The sequence below is a fragment of the Calliphora vicina genome, chromosome 1 (genome assembly GCF_958450345.1).
Source record: "Calliphora vicina chromosome 1, idCalVici1.1, whole genome shotgun sequence".
Lineage (NCBI taxonomy): Eukaryota > Metazoa > Arthropoda > Insecta > Diptera > Calliphoridae > Calliphora > Calliphora vicina.
In genome coordinates this window covers 87,522,583-87,542,445 of record NC_088780.1, presented here as the reverse complement: position 1 = coordinate 87,542,445, position 19,863 = coordinate 87,522,583, and the positions used below count along the sequence as shown (strand labels likewise).

At 31.0% G+C, this 19,863-nt stretch overlaps 1 protein-coding gene across 1 annotated transcript in view; it reads left to right on the top strand.

The window, feature by feature from the left end:
* beat-VII (beaten path VII) overlaps positions 1 to 19,863 on the top strand; it is a 327,320-nt gene that overhangs the window by 220,395 nt on the left and 87,062 nt on the right. Inside the window, exons 6-7 of the mRNA XM_065499191.1 lie at positions 11,032 to 11,290; positions 16,091 to 16,304. Of these exons, the coding sequence (XP_065355263.1) occupies positions 11,032 to 11,290; positions 16,091 to 16,304 (473 nt within the window). The remainder of the gene's footprint in view (positions 1 to 11,031; positions 11,291 to 16,090; positions 16,305 to 19,863) is intronic.

Sequence of the window (19,863 nt, the reverse complement as noted above, 5' to 3'; positions counted from 1 at the left end):
GACTAGAAAATGTATATATTTTTAAGAAAAATTTTAAAAAGGTTTCTCGAATTTCGCAGATTTCAAATCGAAAATAATTTTTAAATCCACTACCAAAAACACAGTGATATATTATATATATGGGGTATTTTCACTAACTTTTAAAATCGATGTCTTCCGATCGGGATGAAATTTGCATCAAGGTAGACCTATTGGATAGTAATTCAGACACAATTTTTCAACAAGATCGGTCAAGATTTGACATTTTGGCCAAACATGTGATTTTTCTCATCCATGTAACTTATTACCTATTGTTCTTAGCAAAATGTGTCCCAAATAGTTTAGATAGCTATTTCTTCAATCTTTCGAAAAAAAAATATTTAAAAAAAAATAAAAAATGTTTGACTTTTTTTGCAAAATCAAAAACTTTGTTGACTTTCTTTCGAAATGTGCCCTCTTTTTTTTGCTCAACAGAAAGCTCAGATATTTTCCTTGAAGACCTATTTATTTGCTTAGTGGGATGCGAGTGGGATATCTATCAAAATAAATGTTTGGTAACTCAAAATATACAATTTTTGACTTTTTTTGCAAAATCAAAATTTTTTTTTAAAAATGGGCCCTTTTTTAATTTGTTTTGCTCAAAAGAAATCTTGGTTCTATTCCTTTAAGACCTATTTCGTTGCTTAGTGGGATGCGAGTGGGATATATAGCAAAATACATGTTTTTTAACTCAAGATGTACAATTTTTTATGTTTTTTTTTCTTCCAAAATCGAACTTTTTTCCAAAATGGGCCCTCAAATGAAATCTTAGGTTGATTCCTTTAAGAGCTTTTTGGTCTCTTAGTGGGATACAAAAATGCTAGTGTCACATCCCCTGGAACCCCCTGGGGGGATCCGATACAAAAATTTCAAAAAATCACAATTTTTGCCATTTTACATGATGTATGTATTGTGTATAAATTTTGTTTCTGGAGCGTATGATAAATATAAATGCGAAGTAGGTAATAAATAATATTAATCATCCGTCTATGAGAATCAGCATAGCTTTATTTTTAAGATTTAGTTTTAATTTAAATCATTGGTAGGCGTTCATATTGTTGAGATTACGAACATTTCCGTGAATTTACACGTACACAACCCGAAAGTAAACAAAACACACAGCAAGAGCGTAAAAAATACAAATAACTCATTTAGTTGCAAACAATAGAGCGTAAAAATACAAATATTTCATTCTGTTGCTTGATGTTGTTGCGAATTTTTTATTTTTAACCCATATTACGACTTGAATATTATCCTCCAGAATGGAAGGTTTCACTGGTTACCATGATACCCAAGCCGGGAAAAGATCACACAAAAGTAGAATCATACAGACCCATCAGCCTATTGTCTAATATATCAAAGCTATTTGAGAAGATACTTATGAACAAGTTGTACCCGATGTTAACTGAAAACAATTGTATTCCGAATCATCAATTTGGATTTAGAAGAAAACACAGTACTGTCGAACAAACCCATAGACTTGTAAATATGGTGAGAAAAGCGTTTGAAGAAAAGAAACACTGTTCCGCACTCTTCAACGACATCTCTCAAGCGTTTGATAAGGTATGACATGCTGGATTAATATACAAACTGAGGCAAAATTTACCCGCAAACACACATAAGCTGTTGCAAAGCTATTTAACTGGTCGAACATTTAAGGTTAAAGAGGGAAACTTTTTAAGTACTGCACATCCCATTGAAGCTGGAGTCCCCCAAGGCAGTATCCTGGGACCTTTTTTATATTTGATGTATTCGTCTGATATGCCAACTAACAATCGCGCTCATACATCAACATTTGCTGATGATACTGCTATTCTAAGCATTCATGAAAACGCTCAAGAAGCGTCTCGTTACTTACAAAACCACATATTTGAATTAGAAAAATGGTTAAAACAATGGAAAATTAAAGTCAACGAGCAAAAATGTACACACATTACATTTACATTGCGTAGAGAATCATGCCCCCCTATTCATATCAATAACCAAACAATAATTCAACAATCGGAAGTGAAATACCTCGGAATACATCTCGATGTGGAAAAGTCATATAGATGCAAAGTTGACTCAAATGAAATTGAAATCAATTCAAATTAATTGGCTTATTGGCAGAAACTCCACTCTTAGTTTAGATTGTAAACTTCTACTTTATAACATGATCATAAAACAGATATGGTGTTATGGCATACAGTTATGGGGCACGGCCTCAGCGTCAAATTAAGAAAAGATCCAAAGACGCCAAAACAAGTTTCTAAGAATGATCACAGTTGCCCCCTGGTATATCAAAAACGCGAATATACACAGAGATCTAAGAATGCCAATTTAACCAAAACAACCATGAACACAAAATTTTTTCGTCCGGCACTGGCTGGACTAATTAAATAATATTAGATATAAGATTTGAACCACTTATTGTTAGTTCATTAAATAATGAAGATACAATAAATAAATGATGAAAAAACAAAAAAAACCCATACATGCACACAAACCACAATTTCTCTTTTTGCGCTTCCCTGATTTAAATTAACATAACTTTTGCTCGAAATGAGCGAAATTATTAACACGAATAGTTTTAGCGTGATTAAGTAGCGGAGTATTCAACAAGTACAAAATGGCGTTCGTGTCATAATAAACAAATTTGGAAAAATATGCGTAGTCAAATTCCTCAAATTTAACCTTTGGGTCAAAATAAGCAACATCATTTCTAAGAAAAAAATTCTAAGACGTTCTAGCAATAGGGCATACAGGGAAGAAATAAGGGGATGCAATTTTCATAAAATATCTTTGTTTTTAAGAATGTTTGGTATTCAAATTAGGCAAAATCGGTTAAGTAGAACCTGAGTTATGGTCTAAAATGTGGCAAAACGTTTAAAAATGTTGATACTTTTCAAACTTGTTTTTGCAATTTTCTTTAAATATATTCCAGGTAATACATTGGACACACGTTGTTCCATTTATAACAGAATAATTTATGTTTAAGATGGTAAGAATCGGTCCATGATATGGCTCTATGATACATAAACGTGGTATCCATAGAAAATTCTGTATTGAAAATCTGATAAAAATAAATATATTTATACAAGATGTAAAAAATCTATACACAGAGAAAAGAGATACGTGATAGCAACCGAATTTGTTGCCAATCGAACGATTCTACCTTACTGACCGAATTTTAGAAGAGGTAACAAAAGTTTGGTTGCTTAAACCGAAATTCTTCTTTATCAACTGACTATCTGTTGATAGAACCGAAAAATTCTATGTTTGTAACCGAATCATTCGATTGGCAACAAATTCGATTGCTACTACGAATCTGTTTTCTCTGTGTTCCTATATTATTTTTTTTAATTACTTAGAGATTCATCACAAATACTCATGTCTGCCTAAACACATAAAGCACTTATGCTCTGCTAATTTTGTAGCGGATTTAAATAAAAACTAGATTTGAATATTTTACGTCAAAATTATAATTTATTTTCAATCATAATTTTCAACCAATTTACATTGCATAACTCCATCACAATTTCAATTAAAATTGTTGGGTTCTTTTCAGTATTAATACAATGTGTGACAGATTGAATTTTAACTATTGATGAGTGATCGGAAAATGATATCATACATACATATTTTCTATAAAGAATTATGGCTGTAAATAAATAATAATTGTATGCATTGAATATTGAGTACATGGGCAATAAATTCATTGGTTTAAAACACATCCGTTAAATATTATTTTATATCCGGTGGATTATGTCTGTATTACTAACACACATACAAACATTGATAGCATGTATTTGTGGCTAATTTGGTTATTCGCTACTACTACTTGTGCAAACGTACACAAACACATTGAAATATTTATTTAGAAATGTATTTTTAATTAAGGTTAACACGCGATTTATACTTACCCTGGCTGCATTTATGTACGATTAAGAGTATGTTTGAATAAAAGTATATATGCATGTTTAACTGTATACCAGCTTTTCTACAAGTAGTCATTGTACCCTTATAAACTGTAATTTTCTCTAAAGTATGGTCAGTTGGCTGACTCCAATTTAGATATTTTGGTGCATTTCATACGTCTGTGTAATGCAGAGAGAAGTAAATTGGAATTAATATGTCAACTTTGTGCCTCTAAGTAATCTAGAATGTAGTTACTTTAAACGTTTATTTTATGCTGGACCAGTAGTAATCCATTGGGGACTTAGTTGTCACTTAGTGTCCCTTTGTAACTTGAATGCTTAACACTTTTAGCTTTTAACTCAATATAAAGTATAAAGTGCTGGGTGATTTATCATTCTACTGACACCTGTAGTCATTCTATTTCTATAAAGGATATTTAACTGTCCTATTGTAGCTGGTATATGGAAAATTGGTCCCATTGTAGTATGCATAAAGTAGTCGGAGGAAGGTTTCTTTACAATCTGACAATTTAAGATCAAGTAGCTTCCGCAATTTTATGTTAAAATAACTAGTGTATAGTTAATTAAGTTACTATTTAACTAGGTTGTAACGTGACTGACTCTATGTAACAGGCATGCGAATGCCGTGTGTGGACTACTTTGGACCAGCTATCAGACAGTATTTTTGTAATCTATGTAGGGTCTGAGGGCCCTCTGCTTAGAACACGCACATGTGAAAATAAATAGTCATGTTTTTATTTATGTAGCTGGTGGTAGTGATACGTAAAATCACTAGTTCGGAACAGTTACCCAGAACTGCTGGGTTGTGAAAGTGTGCGAATATAATGCAATTGAAGTATTTATGACCATATTTGCTCACTTTATTTTAATTGTTCCATTTACATTCACACATATATATATGTATATACAATGTATAGTACAATACATTTTTAGGTATATACAGACACAACTACATACAGAATATGTATATCCAGCGGGAAAATGAAAGATGACTCTTAAAGGCCTTATTTTTCATACACAGGGACACTCAGTTCAAAATCGTTTAAATTTTACACGACGTCATTGGTAGCCAAGGCCTTGTATATTCGCTTCTGTTAGAGCGCTGATAAAATTCTTACTTAAGAATGCCTATTAGAAGGTCTTCCGTTTAAGGCCTGCGAGAAGACCTGCCGCGAAATGTCTAATAGAATGTTTACATAGGAATATTATCTATCTATCTTCTATATACATAAATAAAAATGAATTGTCGTTCGTTGGTAATTGCATCAGTTGAGAACTGCCGGACCGATTTAGACAATTTTTTGTTTAAAATGTTGGTCATAGTCTAACTTAGGTTTTTACGGAATGAAAAATTTACCATGCCCACTTTTTTCGATTTATCTAAAATCGGAAAACGGCTATACCGATTTGGCAAATTTTTTGTTTAAATGTTCGTAGTTATCCAATTTAAGTTTTTATTGAAGGAAAAATTGAACACGCCCACTTTTTCCGATTTATCTAAAATCAGAAAACGTCTATTTCGCTAATTTGTTTTTAAATGTTCGTAGTAAAATTCGTAAGAAAAATTTACCACGCCCACTTTTTTTCGATATATCTAAAATCGCAGAACTCTTGGTCCGATTTGGCCCAATAATACGCTCACTAATACGCACACTTATCAAATGCTATAAATATGTGACCAAAGGTAGTGACATGGCATCTAGAAAATGGTTGATCGACCGCCATCTACAACATTGACCAGATTCTTTGATATGTGCCGGAATGATAAATTTGCCCGAACACTGCTATACTCCGAAATGCCAAGATATTATACTTGGAATCAATCGTCAAAGAAATTTCAACGGCGGAAACAAGGAATTCCAGTTTTAGGTTTTCGAACGACGCATTAGGTCCATCCAAGAAACGATGAATGCTTTTATTTGCGTTTGCAAAGTTCACCGAATTAAAATCCGAACTCATCCAAAAGGTGTTTAAAAACATTGCACAAAATTTCATTGATGTTGACGAAAAGAATTTTAAAATTCAAATTGCTGTCGAATTGATGACGAACAAATCGGTGAATTCCAAGTTGATGTCGTCAACTATCCAATCGAGTTTTTAAACTCGCTGAAATTATCCGGATTACCGCCTCACAATCTCCAACCGAAAGTTTAATCGGTAACCATAATGTTACGAAACATAAACCAACCACGTATTTGTAGTGGTACCCGACTTGGTCTATAAGCGTTTAATCAAGAAAAGGAGTTCGATCTGTGATCACGCACATTTCTGAACAAAAATCGACTTTTTATATAAAAGCTCAAAATATCTAAATTCGCTAATAACTTGGCCAATAAGCGTTTAATCAAGAAAAGGAGTTCGATCTGTGATCACTCATATTTCTGAACAAACATCGATTTTTTATATAAAAGCTCAAAATATCTAAATTCGCTAATAATTTGGCCAATAAGCGTTTTATCAAGAAAAGCAGCTCGGTCTGTGATCACTCACATTTTATATAAAAACACACAGTATTTGAAATCGAAATATGAGTGATCTGTGATCACTCATATTTCAGACCAAAATTCGATTTTTTATATAAAAACTCAAAATATGTACATTGATTTACATATATGCTTTTGTTGCTTGGACAGGACAACGTCTGTCGGGACAGCTAATATTAAAATGAATACTTAATTGAAGGTCTGCTGAAGCAATCAGGAGGGTTACATGGAAAATATTATTAATGAATTCAACATAAACAGCCTAACTATAAAAGAAATTTTAAAGTTAATATTTGTTACAGTCGACTTTATTTTGAAATATAACTTTTGTTTTTTTCGTACCATAAGAAACATTTTAATAAAACATTCAAAAGTGTTTCTAACTTATACATTCAAATAAACCAACATATTTTTCAATGAAAGTAAAAAAAAAAAAAAAATCAAAAAATGTACAAACGTTATTTTAAAATAATAAAATTTGAAATTTGTTTTATGGTACGAAATTTAAAATAATATTTAACTTTATGGACTTAAAATCGACTCTAGCGCTTTTGTGGTTAGGCTGAAAACCTAAACAATGAACTTTAAAATATAACGTATATATAACAACTACCTCACGCGAACTTCATAACATTATATTTTATAGAAATTAAATCTTTTAGAAGGCCTACAAAGTGGAGACCTTGCATTTTTTCCTGGTTTGTATAATTGTTTTCAAATTGTAAATAATGTATATACGAGTAATTGTAATAACTATGCAGCACTGAAACTAAATCCCTTATCAAACATAAAAATAGGAATAAAATGCATACGTGCATGCTCATACATATATGTAAGTACAAAAAAAGCATAGCAGTGAAATAAAAATAACTTAAACAAAAAATAAATAAACTATTATAATATTAATGCAACAGTTTCAAGTAAGTCACGCCCACCACATTAATTTTTATGGAAAAATGCATCATGACTGTTAACATGGGGCCATGCAACCCCTACCCATATTGCGACTGACCAAAATAGAATAAGTTCTACTAGGACTTACGAATATTTGTATACGGTTTATTGGTTATTTGAACTCGAAAAACTCTCATATGTATATTCTGAAATTAAAAAGTGTAATATTTTCCACAAAATTACTCCATATAATCTGAAACATCTTCATATTTATATAGATAATTCTTATCGGTTTGTTCATCCGAGCTAGGATATCCATTTTATAATGCTATAAAACAGCTGTGCCCCATTATAATTTTAAACTGGTTTAGTTATGATTTTTGTAGGTCCATGTATATTAACTAGGGTATTCAATCGATTAACCGTTAATCGGTTAACCGATTAATTTTGGACGGTTAACTGTTGGAATAATTTAGAATTGCCGATTTTCAAATAACAAATAAACCGATTAATTTGTGTCGATTAACCGATTAACCGAAATTCCTTTTTTTGGACTTTAAAAAATTGTTTTGTATTTATTTTTCCCTTTAAATTCAAATACAAATTTCAAATTAAAATTAGATATTTTTTGAACATCCAATAAACATGATTATTGAGTATGTATAACAACTGACATATTTAATTTACATGTCTTTGAAACTTTGTTTGTATTTACATGTATAGACGAAACTTCTTTTTGAAATGAGTCTTTTAACATAACTAAACGAAACTATTAAATTAATGAAAATCTAAAACAATCCGAAAAGGAATATTCTTTGTCAAGCTTTTGATTTCTCCAACATATACAATTAGCGAAAGAGTTTTTTCCTAAACAAACTCATTTGCTCATATGCTCATTTGCTGCAACAACGTCATAATTCAAAAAAGTATTTTCGAGAAAAACGTCTTTGAATGTTTTATGACATTTTACTATTTCTTAAATAAATTTTCAACAAATCATGCGATTTCAGAAATATATTTATCAAATATTCGAAAAAACATGAATTTTAATTTTGATGTTTACAACAAAAAAACACTCTCACACAAAAAATAATTGACTTTTTTGAAAACTGATAAAACTATATGAAAGGTTATATTACTCGGTTCAAAAAACACGGATTTTGAGTTATGACGTTGTTGCAGCAAATAGGCGATACGTTTACAAAAATGATCTCAAATACCTTATTTGCTGTTTTTTATGTTTTTGCACACAAAATTCGTTGTTGTATTATTCAATTTAAAATTAAAATAGAAATTATTCGGTTAATCGAATAATTTTAAATTAACCGATTATTAACCGAATAAATCTAAACCCGATTAATTATTTGCTCGATTAACCGATTAAACCAGAAACCCGATTAATTGAATACCCTAATATTAACATTTATAACATTAATAATAATACGATCCCATTTCTTCGTCTGTGTTCCGACTTCAAAAAAATTACACATATAGAATCTCCCCAATATATATATGAAAATTTGTACATAACAAGGGGAAAATGTTTTCAACATTCAATCAATCGAAAGAAGAACATTAACTACTCAATTTTATGTATATCAATCAATTTTTATCTTCGTTATCTCATTTCGTTTCTATTATACGTGGCTTTGCGACAAAGTAATAAACCTAAAAAAGTTCAGCTGTTTTCGATTTTTCATGAGTTTTCTAAAACACAAAAATTTGATATTTTCACGTAAAAAATATATTTTTTGCATCAATTTGTTATTATAACTCCGAAACTACTGAGCCCATTAAAACGTAATATATAAACAGATTAATGGTTATGTTAATTTAAACTTTTCTAAGTTTACTTCAGTATTATCGGATTAACCCTTTTTGAGTTATCATAAATTATATGGAGAAACATCTAAAAAAATTCAAAATTTTAGAAAATAAATTAAAAAAAAAAACTTCTCCATAGAATTTAAAATTGGTATCACATTTATTTTACCATTTCTTTTTTCAAAATTTTACCTCTAGCTAAAAATGGGGCAGGACGGGTAGCTGGAAATTTTTGCATTATTTAAAGGAATAATCAAAGAACATATTTTAAAAATATGGCAAATATAGAAATTGATAATTATTTTTCCATCAAAGTTGAGAAATATTGAAAAAATGGGTAGTTGGTAAATATCGGTTTACTTGGACAAATACAAAGCAAACAGTACATTCATTTCTTAATAAATAGATCTATCAATAGAATCAAAAAAGGACGATCTGTTACACAGTTTTCGATATACTATTGTATCTGAAAGCGGACCAAATTACCTAAAAATTATCCGTTTTTCTAATCGCATAGTCGATATCCAAAAATGGTGGGTAGATATGAATATAACACTCTTACTTGCTTCAGAAAAAATCATTTAGTATCTATAGTTATGAATATCTGAAACTATTGCTGGCTCCATACAAAAGGCGCTATTCCGCTGCAATTATACACAAAACTAATACATGATTACAAAGTTATTATCTATGTTGTACATACACAAATATATATGTATGTACATCATGTGCCTACCATCCCAGCAGTTCTTGGTGACTGTCCCGAACTAGTAATTTTACTTATCAATTAGGGTGACAACTAGTTATATAAGTATTTAAGTGACAATGACACTGTAATGATAGCTGATGAAAAGTAATCAACGCCTAAGTGGTTGTAATTTGTGGTGACTAAACTCTGGGTTACTTAGATATACTAAAGTGCCAATTGACTTCACGCTAGGTTACATGAGATTTCAGTATAATTAAACAGAAATAAAATAAACAGTATGAGAATTATATCAACGCAATTTTTTTTAAATCCAGTTTGTACGAATTACTCACAAAAAAGAGCAATACAATATAAACTTTTAAAGTGACTACACTTTAGATTACTTAGAGAAACTTAAGTGACAATAGTATTCACGCTATTTTAACTGGTATATGTAAATAGTAACCAATTGACTTTTCTCTCAGAATATATAAATTGGATTAAGACAAGTGACTTTAGTGACAATTACTGTCTAAAATGGAAACATTGTCTACTTGCTTAACTGCTGGGATGTCAGTGGTACACATACATATATGTACTTATGTTTCCCAAAGGCTCAATACAATTTAAACTTTTAAACTCTGTTAATGCAACCAACCACTGTGAATAATAAATGTTGTTGCCAGTATACACATATTTGTGTTGCTGCTGTTGTTGCTAATTATATTTATATCTTTATATTTTTCATTTTATTTAATTCCAACTTGTAATTACGAGTATGTAAAAGCCATATTACAAAATGTTGTGTTATTATAATTATTATTACACAAGTACGAAAAGTATAATTAAATAATTTGTTTTATTTTTTGTTTAAAAAATAACTTTGCTGAAAAGGGAATTAAAATAAAACACCAAATGGCAACTTTAGAATTATATTATGAAACTAAATAATATTGTGGTACACTCATAATTAGCATGATGCCAAAATGAATGAAACTGAGTTAAAATTATTGAATTTAATTTAAAGCTGAAACAGTTTTTATCTTGTTTTTTTTCAAAATTCTGTAATTTAAATAAAAAATCTTTAATAAAGAAAGACATAAAATTTCAAATACCAAAATTTGCCAATGGCAATTTCATTTTTGCATTTTTATTACAATCTCCTGCATGCAATTGACCTTTTCTGTGTTTTGTTTTTCATCCAAAGGTTGATGAGAAATTCATACGCACCCATCATGTTTATTCAATCAGTGGCAAAAATCATCGCAAGACACCAATGCAGCACGAACAGGAAGAACACATACTCCAGGCGAAACAAAAGAAGCTACAGAAGCAAGGCCATCGAGAGGTACCGCAGCCACCACACACGTATACCCCACAACAATACAGTATTTATCAGCCACAATATCATATACCAATGATACCTGATCGATGGGATAAAAGCTTACGAACCGGTCGTGGATGGGGTAAGTGCAACCAATAAATTTATGGAACAATATCCCATTATATTTTGCAAAGAATTTTAGTTGTGTTAATTTGAAATAGGAAAAAACAACCAATTTCTTTGTAGATACAGATTTGAAGTGAAAAGTTTAATTTAAATACATACGGGAGGAAAGATGGTAAAAAAAATATTAACCTTACCCACTTTATAGTTTCCAAATATTCTATTGGGGCTTAACAAACAAATATAATATTTCACTAACCCCCAGTAACACGAAGTCTGGTTATGTTTTAACTAATAGTTATACTGCCTGTTTTCATACAAAAATAATTTTAACCGACAGTCTAAGTATTAGTTAAGGCATAACCACACTTCGTGTTAATGGTGGTAAGTTATTAATCTTAACTATTACTAATACTAATTTCCTAGCTAGCCATAACATTCCAAAATGTTAACTAGTGTTGAAGCTCGACTACATTCACTTAGGCCTTTGTAGTTGCATATCATGTATTTGGTGGAAGCGGCACACAATCAGTCATCATCCAAAACCGAGATATAAGTTAGATCTCAGCCTTAAGAACATTAGTAGTATAAACGGCATTCATTCTGTCCAATAAAAATGTATCACATCCATCATCGACTTCGAACCATCCGCGAAAATCTCAAATGGGGTCTCCTGGGTAGATTGTATCCTTCCAGACCGTTAATCCGTGCTTGACACATTAAATCGCCTTTCAAAGAAAGATTTGGATGTGCAATAGTCAATGTTGTCCGGGAGACCAATGAGACCATTCCTGTAGTATCTCATGGCAATGTTGAAAACGACGTACTTTATTGTAATGTCAATGGAAAACCAGTTCAGCATTACATTTTCAAGATCATATTAAAGATCCTTTGTAGACGACAAACAAACAACCATGTTGAAATGCCATTTGGTGCTCCTAGGAGTATTGATCGAGTGTTTAACAATGACCTTCTTTTTAAGTTTAATTCCACGGCTAAGTGGAAACATTAAGATCTTTTATTTCGTCTAGCAGAGTACAATATGAGTTTTGGTATACATACTAAACCCACTACTAGTGCTACATATTGAAAATATAATAAGTGACGATTTCATTCTATGCGCTATAGTTTCCAGATTCCACGGAGACATCAATCTACTACGGCACAGTCTCATAACCTAATGAATCACTTTCCACGAGTAGTATATTTATTTCATAATAAGTTTTATAAAATAACTGCGACACAATAATGGATACCCAATCTACCAGGTGACGATGTCTGTTATCCGATATAAACATATTCTCAAGTACAATCGATTTGACAATAGCAGTACAAGATCCGCTCGACTAGTAGAAATTAAATCGGCCGCCATCGACGACGTTTGGAACATGCTCATGAACAACTTGGAGCGTCAATATGTTCCGGATAGCCAGATAACAGTTGATGAGCAATTGTTTCCGTACAGAAAATATTCTATCAAAACCAGCCAAATACGGCATAATAATCTAGTGGATATGCGATTTCAACACCAATTACCCACTGAAAGGAATAATTTATATTGAAAAACAAGCAAACGAAGCACGTGCGTACTCTTGAAAACGATCCACAAAACCGATTGCCGTTAGTCTTGTTTTTCAATATGTTGGACATAGCAATGCCGTACAAATCCCATAAAGGTCTGCAGAGACCTGGTTACACCGTTTAGCGCCAAACAATCCCTATACCTCCAAGGGTTAGTATAAATGGCTAAAATTATTGTTGCTCAAACGTTGTTCAGATAAGCTATCATTGGGTTACTGTTAGTGCGATTTATAAACCAATATATCAAAACTATGCTCTAAGTGAACTTATAATATTGATGTCCACCTTGTTCACCATGCTCATGAGTTTTTTGAATTCTGGCATTTCTAAACGGCTCATCCGATCGGGTTAAAATTTTACATTGGCGAGTTTAAGTTATTAAAATGGGCCCTACAAATGATCCAGGGGCGGCACTATGGGGGCTCAAAGTAGGTTGCCTTCGACAAGTTTAAACAAGTGCAATTATTTTGTTTCCCATCCGATTTCAAAGTTTTTTATCTAGACAAAAATTGTCAAAATGGCAAAGGGAATCCCGCAACGTCAAAGGAATTCCTCAATTCCTAAAAATTAAAGCAAAAATCCCAAAAATTGTATTTTTTACCATTTTGCCCATGGAGTCCACATTTCCTTCTCGGCTGTGAAAATACTTTGGCAATAAATAGGGAACACATCAAGGTTTCCGAAGTTTTTTGATCCCAGCTTTGGGAATTTAGGACATGTGGCCCAAAGTTGAAATTTTGATAAAAAAAATAGGTCACATTCCTAAGGGCATAGGAGCGACATACTAGAAAAATAGGACATGTTTTTATACTAAAATATTCTCCGTAAAGATACCTTACAGCAAAATATAAAATTGTTAAATGTTTTTAAAGAAAGTTTATTTTTAATAAAAAAAGAGTTAAGTCACCTTTTCGCCCAAAAAACAGCAAAAATCTACTATTTTTTGAATATTTAAATTGAAAATCGTTTATTTTTGGATCCATAATTGATATTGCTTTGAAATCTTTTGTATATTATTTGTAATTTGTCTAACTAACAAAAGAAATTCGAGTCCATTCGGTCCAAAAGTCCGACCTATAGTTTTAAAAAGCGGACTATTTGAAATGCCTAAAAATCGGAAATTACAAGAGATAAATAACTCACGCTAGCATGTTTTTCCAAGACCTAGCTTTCCAAAAATATAAAAATGTTTGAAATCGGATGGGAAACCAAAAAATTGCACGTGTTTAAAAATTTTACATGTCGAAGGCACCCTACTTTGAGCCCCCAAAAGCGCCGCCCCTGGAATATTTTTATGGCCCGTTTTAATAACTTAAACTCAGATACTCCATGGCTACGCCCATGTCAAATATACCGATCGGATGAGCTGTTTAGAAATCCCAGATTTATTTCCAAAAAATTTTGATTCTGCCCCACTGTGCCATGTGAGTTGAGGAGCAGAATGGAATTGGACTAAACTGAATTCTCAGATGAATATCTAACATCTTCTCAGAGATTTCAGAAAGAAGGATGATAGATACATAATTCTATAGTTTCATATGAGATGTCTTGGAGGTTTATGGTACAAAAAAACTTAATAATTTCGGTACAAAATTACATTTGAACTATATTTTATTTAGTTTTCATTAAATTTGAAAATTTTTTCTAAAATTATTTAAAAGAAACAAAACCAACAATTTGAGTACACAGGCATAAAAAGTACAAGTTATTTAAGCCTTTGATATCAACTTAGTGAAACCAAAGGAAGACCTACAATACTAAGAAAAACGTAGAAAAAAGTATTTAATCCTAAAAGTTTTCTTTTCTTGCTGAATAAAATTGCAGATATGTCTGGGAAATAAAAAATTATATTTTATTTTATTTTCTTTTATTATAAATTTCTGTAAATGTTGTCTTCTACAATCAAGTTGCAGCCAGCATGTTCTTTAGTTGTGGGAGGAGAAGTAAACCTTAGAAAGAAGAAATTGGAATTATTTTAATAGTTAAAATTAAATTGACAAACACATACTTTAATTACTCTTGATATTGTCTGAACTTGGAGTCGAACCATTTGTGAGGGCAGATTGAGTACCGAATTATGAATAGAGATGTTAAAAAGTCTTTGAAAAATATTGATTCTCAAACCATGTATTGTATATTGGATGTACACTACGGTCAGCAGACCAATTTTTATCAATATGTTAGGTTAAGTTTAAAAGAAGATTTTAAAATAAATGTGTTCATTTCATTAGAATACTTTCAATTTCTCTAGATTCTGAAAGAAAAAATACAGAAAACATTTAAGCCAATTGCGAGATAATGCAAGCCCCACTAAGATTTATATACAAATGATCAGGCCCAGAACCTGTTCATACAGGTTCTGGGTAATAGAAATAAAGATGCAATGAAATCTATTTCAGTCATTTGTATATAAATCTTGGCGTACCATCCCCTGTAAGTAGATTCAATTTCAATGCATTTTTCAATTGTTGAGTAAATATTCTATTAAAACGTTTATTTCTTATTATTCTCAACGTTGCATGAAGAAAAAGGACTTCTAAAGTTGTCAGCGCAATGCGGCACTATGGTGAATGGGAAAATACAATGAAATAGAAAACTTTATGCACATTTTTTTCACAGTTCAAGGACAATCGAATCGAATAGTGATCAGGCACCAGCACCACCACCACAACTAGGAAACCCTTTAAGTTGAATACAACAAAATACTAATAAGGATAATCATTTCTGTATCCCACATAGATTCATACAAGTACATCGTAATAGAATTTATTTAATTTTCCCTACCTTTGTCTATTATTATTATTTCATTGAATATCCTTTCTTTGTTTAAAAAAAATTTAAATTGATATGAAATGAAATTTAATTGAACTTAACTTAATATTTACTTACAAGACAAATATAAAAGAAACTGTTAGCAAAATGTTATATTTTGCGCTTTTGACCTTAAAGAAAAATAAATAAATTAAACTTAATAAATGTGAACCCGTATTAAAGTACAAATACTTATTAATGAAATTTACTTGTATTTACTTTGAGCCATGTTACAGGAAACACAGTTATTCTTGTTAACAAAAAAAAAATAACTTAATAGCAAATATGTTGAACTTTATTGTCGGGGAAGAGGGTGCTGTTAGGTAGCAGTACTACTACTATTTATACAATTTAATTAAAAAACCTTTTATATGTAGGTAGACTTATTTTTCGTATATTCTTTGCTCTTTTTTTCTGTTTGCCACAGAAGACTATTCGGTTACACAACATAAAGGCCACCATGGCCATCATGGAGACGGACATCGTCATACCGCACTACCCTACAACAATCCCTTTGGTCATTTGGCCATCATTCACGATATCGAATTTGATGATTATGAACTACAGCACAATTACGACAATAACAAGCAACACATGGACAATACGGTCAAAAAACACTTGGACAACATGAAGAAACACAGGTGAGTCAATCAATAAATTTGCTGGTTCGCAAATGAACATACATGCATACTTATGTATGTACGTACATACAGTGGTGGCCACCAATTTAAGACAAATACTTGAATTTTTTTCATCAACTGAATTTTAAGTGCGATAGAGCCAAAATAAAAGGACCTCTAAGGGTATGAAATTTATTATTAATGTTTCTAGTTTCTGAAAAATGTTTGGAAAAATCGGTAAAACATATATGGACAAAGATATGTGGAAATACGTTGACCCACCTCAGCGAACATCCGCTGTTAATAACATGATATGACCGAAACTAATGGAACTAAAAATACGAAATTTGGTCCGAATATATTATAATAATAAAATTATAATGATATAAATGTGAGAAAATATGTTTATCTAAAAAAAAATTTTTTTGGTCAAGTTGTAGACAAATTTTATGTGTTCATGGTGAATATGTGTGAATTGACACAGTCGAATAAAACACACTTGTGTGTTAAAACAGTCCTCATGCATACATATTTGTGGAAATATTTGAAAAAATAATTGACAATTACATGGAATTTAGCAAACAATTTTTGTCTTAAATTCCTGGCCACCACTGTATGTCATTCGAACCAATTGTACTGTAATAAATTTACCAGACATTTTAATCATGAATTTCATTTAAACGAATGATACCTACACATATTGAAGAAAATATTACATATCGGAAATAGTACTCGATTAAAGAAACAGAAAATTGTATGAATGTTTGTTGGACGTTTTTGCTGAGAAAGTTTTTCAAATATTTTCCTTTCTTATACTCAATTACTAAGAAAATTCCGGTCTTATAACGAAATTAATTAATATAATACTTAAGGGAACATAAAATATGATATTTTTGCAAATAAAAACAGTTTAGTAGTTTAAATTGTAACAACTCTTTATTTATTTAAATGTATAACAACAGTTTAAATAGTCACTTAGTGATTTTATACACGTTAATATATACGCAGAAATATACATACTTAATGTACAAAACTACAATGATAATACAGTTGATGTTTATTCGAACAGAGTCTCAGATAAACTAAACTAACTACTGCAACATCTGCCACTATTTATACACACGCCATCTTTCGTGAATCTTCTACAATGTTCTTAATTCGATATTAATGCCAGCAGCTTAATCATTGAGTGTTGCCATACTTTCAAACAATGATCATCTCAAAGCTTTTATTCAATGTTGTATGTTCCATAGCTATGTTAATAATATTTGAGAGGCAACTTTAAACCACCCGTTAAATCAGTTTTATTTGAATTCAAATATCTACAATTTACAATTTTGGTAAATTGGCAATTTAAACATATCGCTCATTTGCTGCAAAGTCATCATAACTCAAATTTTTTAGGAGACGAATTTTTAGTTTTTCAACTAGTTTTAGGAACTAGTTGACAAGACTTTGTCAGTTATCATAACAACTAATTTACTATGCAATGAATTATGATGTTGTTGCAGCAAATGAGCTTTATATATCTAGTTACAGATAATAAGTGTTTCGGGTGCGAAGTCAGGTCGGCGGAGTCCATGCATTAGTTTTGTCGGACACTGAATATTAAAATCGAGATGCAATTTAGAACAGATGTTTTCTAAGGACCAGCTACGCGGACCGGGTTCAGTTAGTATGTATAACACCGTACGACACTCAATATTAGACACGAACCGGATGATATACGTCTAAAACAATAAATTAAATAGAGAAAAACTGTGTTTCGTGATCCTGTTTCCTTTTAAAATGACTTCAAATTTTCAGAGGAGTACATTTTTAATAAAATGTTTTAAAATACTTCTGATCATCCTACTATGTCAAATTTGGTGTCAAATGATCAAGAAGAATTGTAGAATATTTCGTATTATTTTTATTTTATCCTGTAAGGATAAAAAGATGTCAAAAATGTCCTTTCAAATTTTTATCCTTGAATATCCTTTTAGATTTCCAATAATTTTTTTTTAAATAGTGAGTTAAAGATCCAAATATTGAATACCACATGCCAAAATTTCATCCTTCTATCTTAACCACTTAAGTGTTAAATAATATTTTAAATTTGCATTATTTAATTTTTTATATTTTATTCGAAAAAAATATAACAAAATCCGTTGTGAAAAGCAACGAAAAAGACTTTTTAATAAACAAGTAAAATGGTATAGTCGGGCAAGCCCGACCTTATGATACCCTAAACCGGGTATATGATTATAAAGAGTTTTCTTTTGATATGAAACTTATTTGTGTTGAATCTTATTTGAATACACACATTTTCGGTAGTGGGCCTTATATGGGAGCTATGACTAATTAAGGACCAATCGTCACAAAATTTGGTGGGATGATTTGCGAATATATGAAACATATCTGTGTTGAATTTTGTTTGGATACTGACATATTTCAGAGATTTATGTATATTAATGATATTTTCGAGAATGTTGCTTATATGGGAGCTATGGAATATTGTTGACCGATCGAAACTTGGTCGTGAGAGTTTGGTTTATATAAAACTTAATTGTGCTGAATTTGGTTTGAATATGTTTATAATTAAGATATTTAGGAGAGCTTAACAATTTTCAAATAGAGCAATCTTATGGGGGCTAGGAGAAATAATAAACCGATTCTAACCAAATTCAATAGCCTTTGTCCTTGGGGCAATATAAAGGTTTGTGCCAAATTTTGTAGTTTGATTACAAGGTTTACATGGATGGACGGACAGACGGACGGACATCGCTTAGTCGACTCAGAAAGTGAGCCTTAGCAGATTGGTATACTTTAAGGTGGGTGTTGGGACAATATTTTTGTATGTTGCAAACATCAGCACGAACCCAATATACCCTCTCTAATATGGTGGTGTAGTTTATAAACATGCACTTTTCTTAATAAAACTTTTTTGTATACTAATAAATGTTTTTTTTTATATTTTAATTTCATCTTTATATATATAAAGGATGAAATATTGAAATTTAGTATAGAATATTTGGGTCTTTAACGCACTATTTTTTTAAAAGGAAGTTATTGGCAATCTTAAAGGATAAACATTTTAAAGGACATTTTTGACCCATTTAAAGTGCCCCAATTGAGTATAAATGTATAACCGACCCCCACTAACTTTGGAGGGCCGACCCACTCATGCTAGTGGCACAATCCCTGAAACGCTCTGGGGGTATTGAGGAAAATCCAAAAATTTGGAGAATTTGACTAAGCATATTTTTCCAAATTTGTTTATTATGACACGAACGCCAAAATAAAGCTATGCTGATTCTCAAATACGCATGATTAATATTGTTTATTACCTACATCACATTTATATTTATCATACGCTCTATAAACAAAATTTCTAAACAATAATTTTACAAAAAAGAAATAGTTACAATTTTTGTTTGTCTTTTTATTTTTGGAAAAAAATTTACTTGATTAAATCATTATAAGACATTTTTAATTATTGTATATTTTAGTAGTTACATTTCATGCATTTCCAAACAAATACAATGTTGGTTGTACATAAGTGTCTCCAGAACATTAAGGAATTTTGCTGCTGTAAATC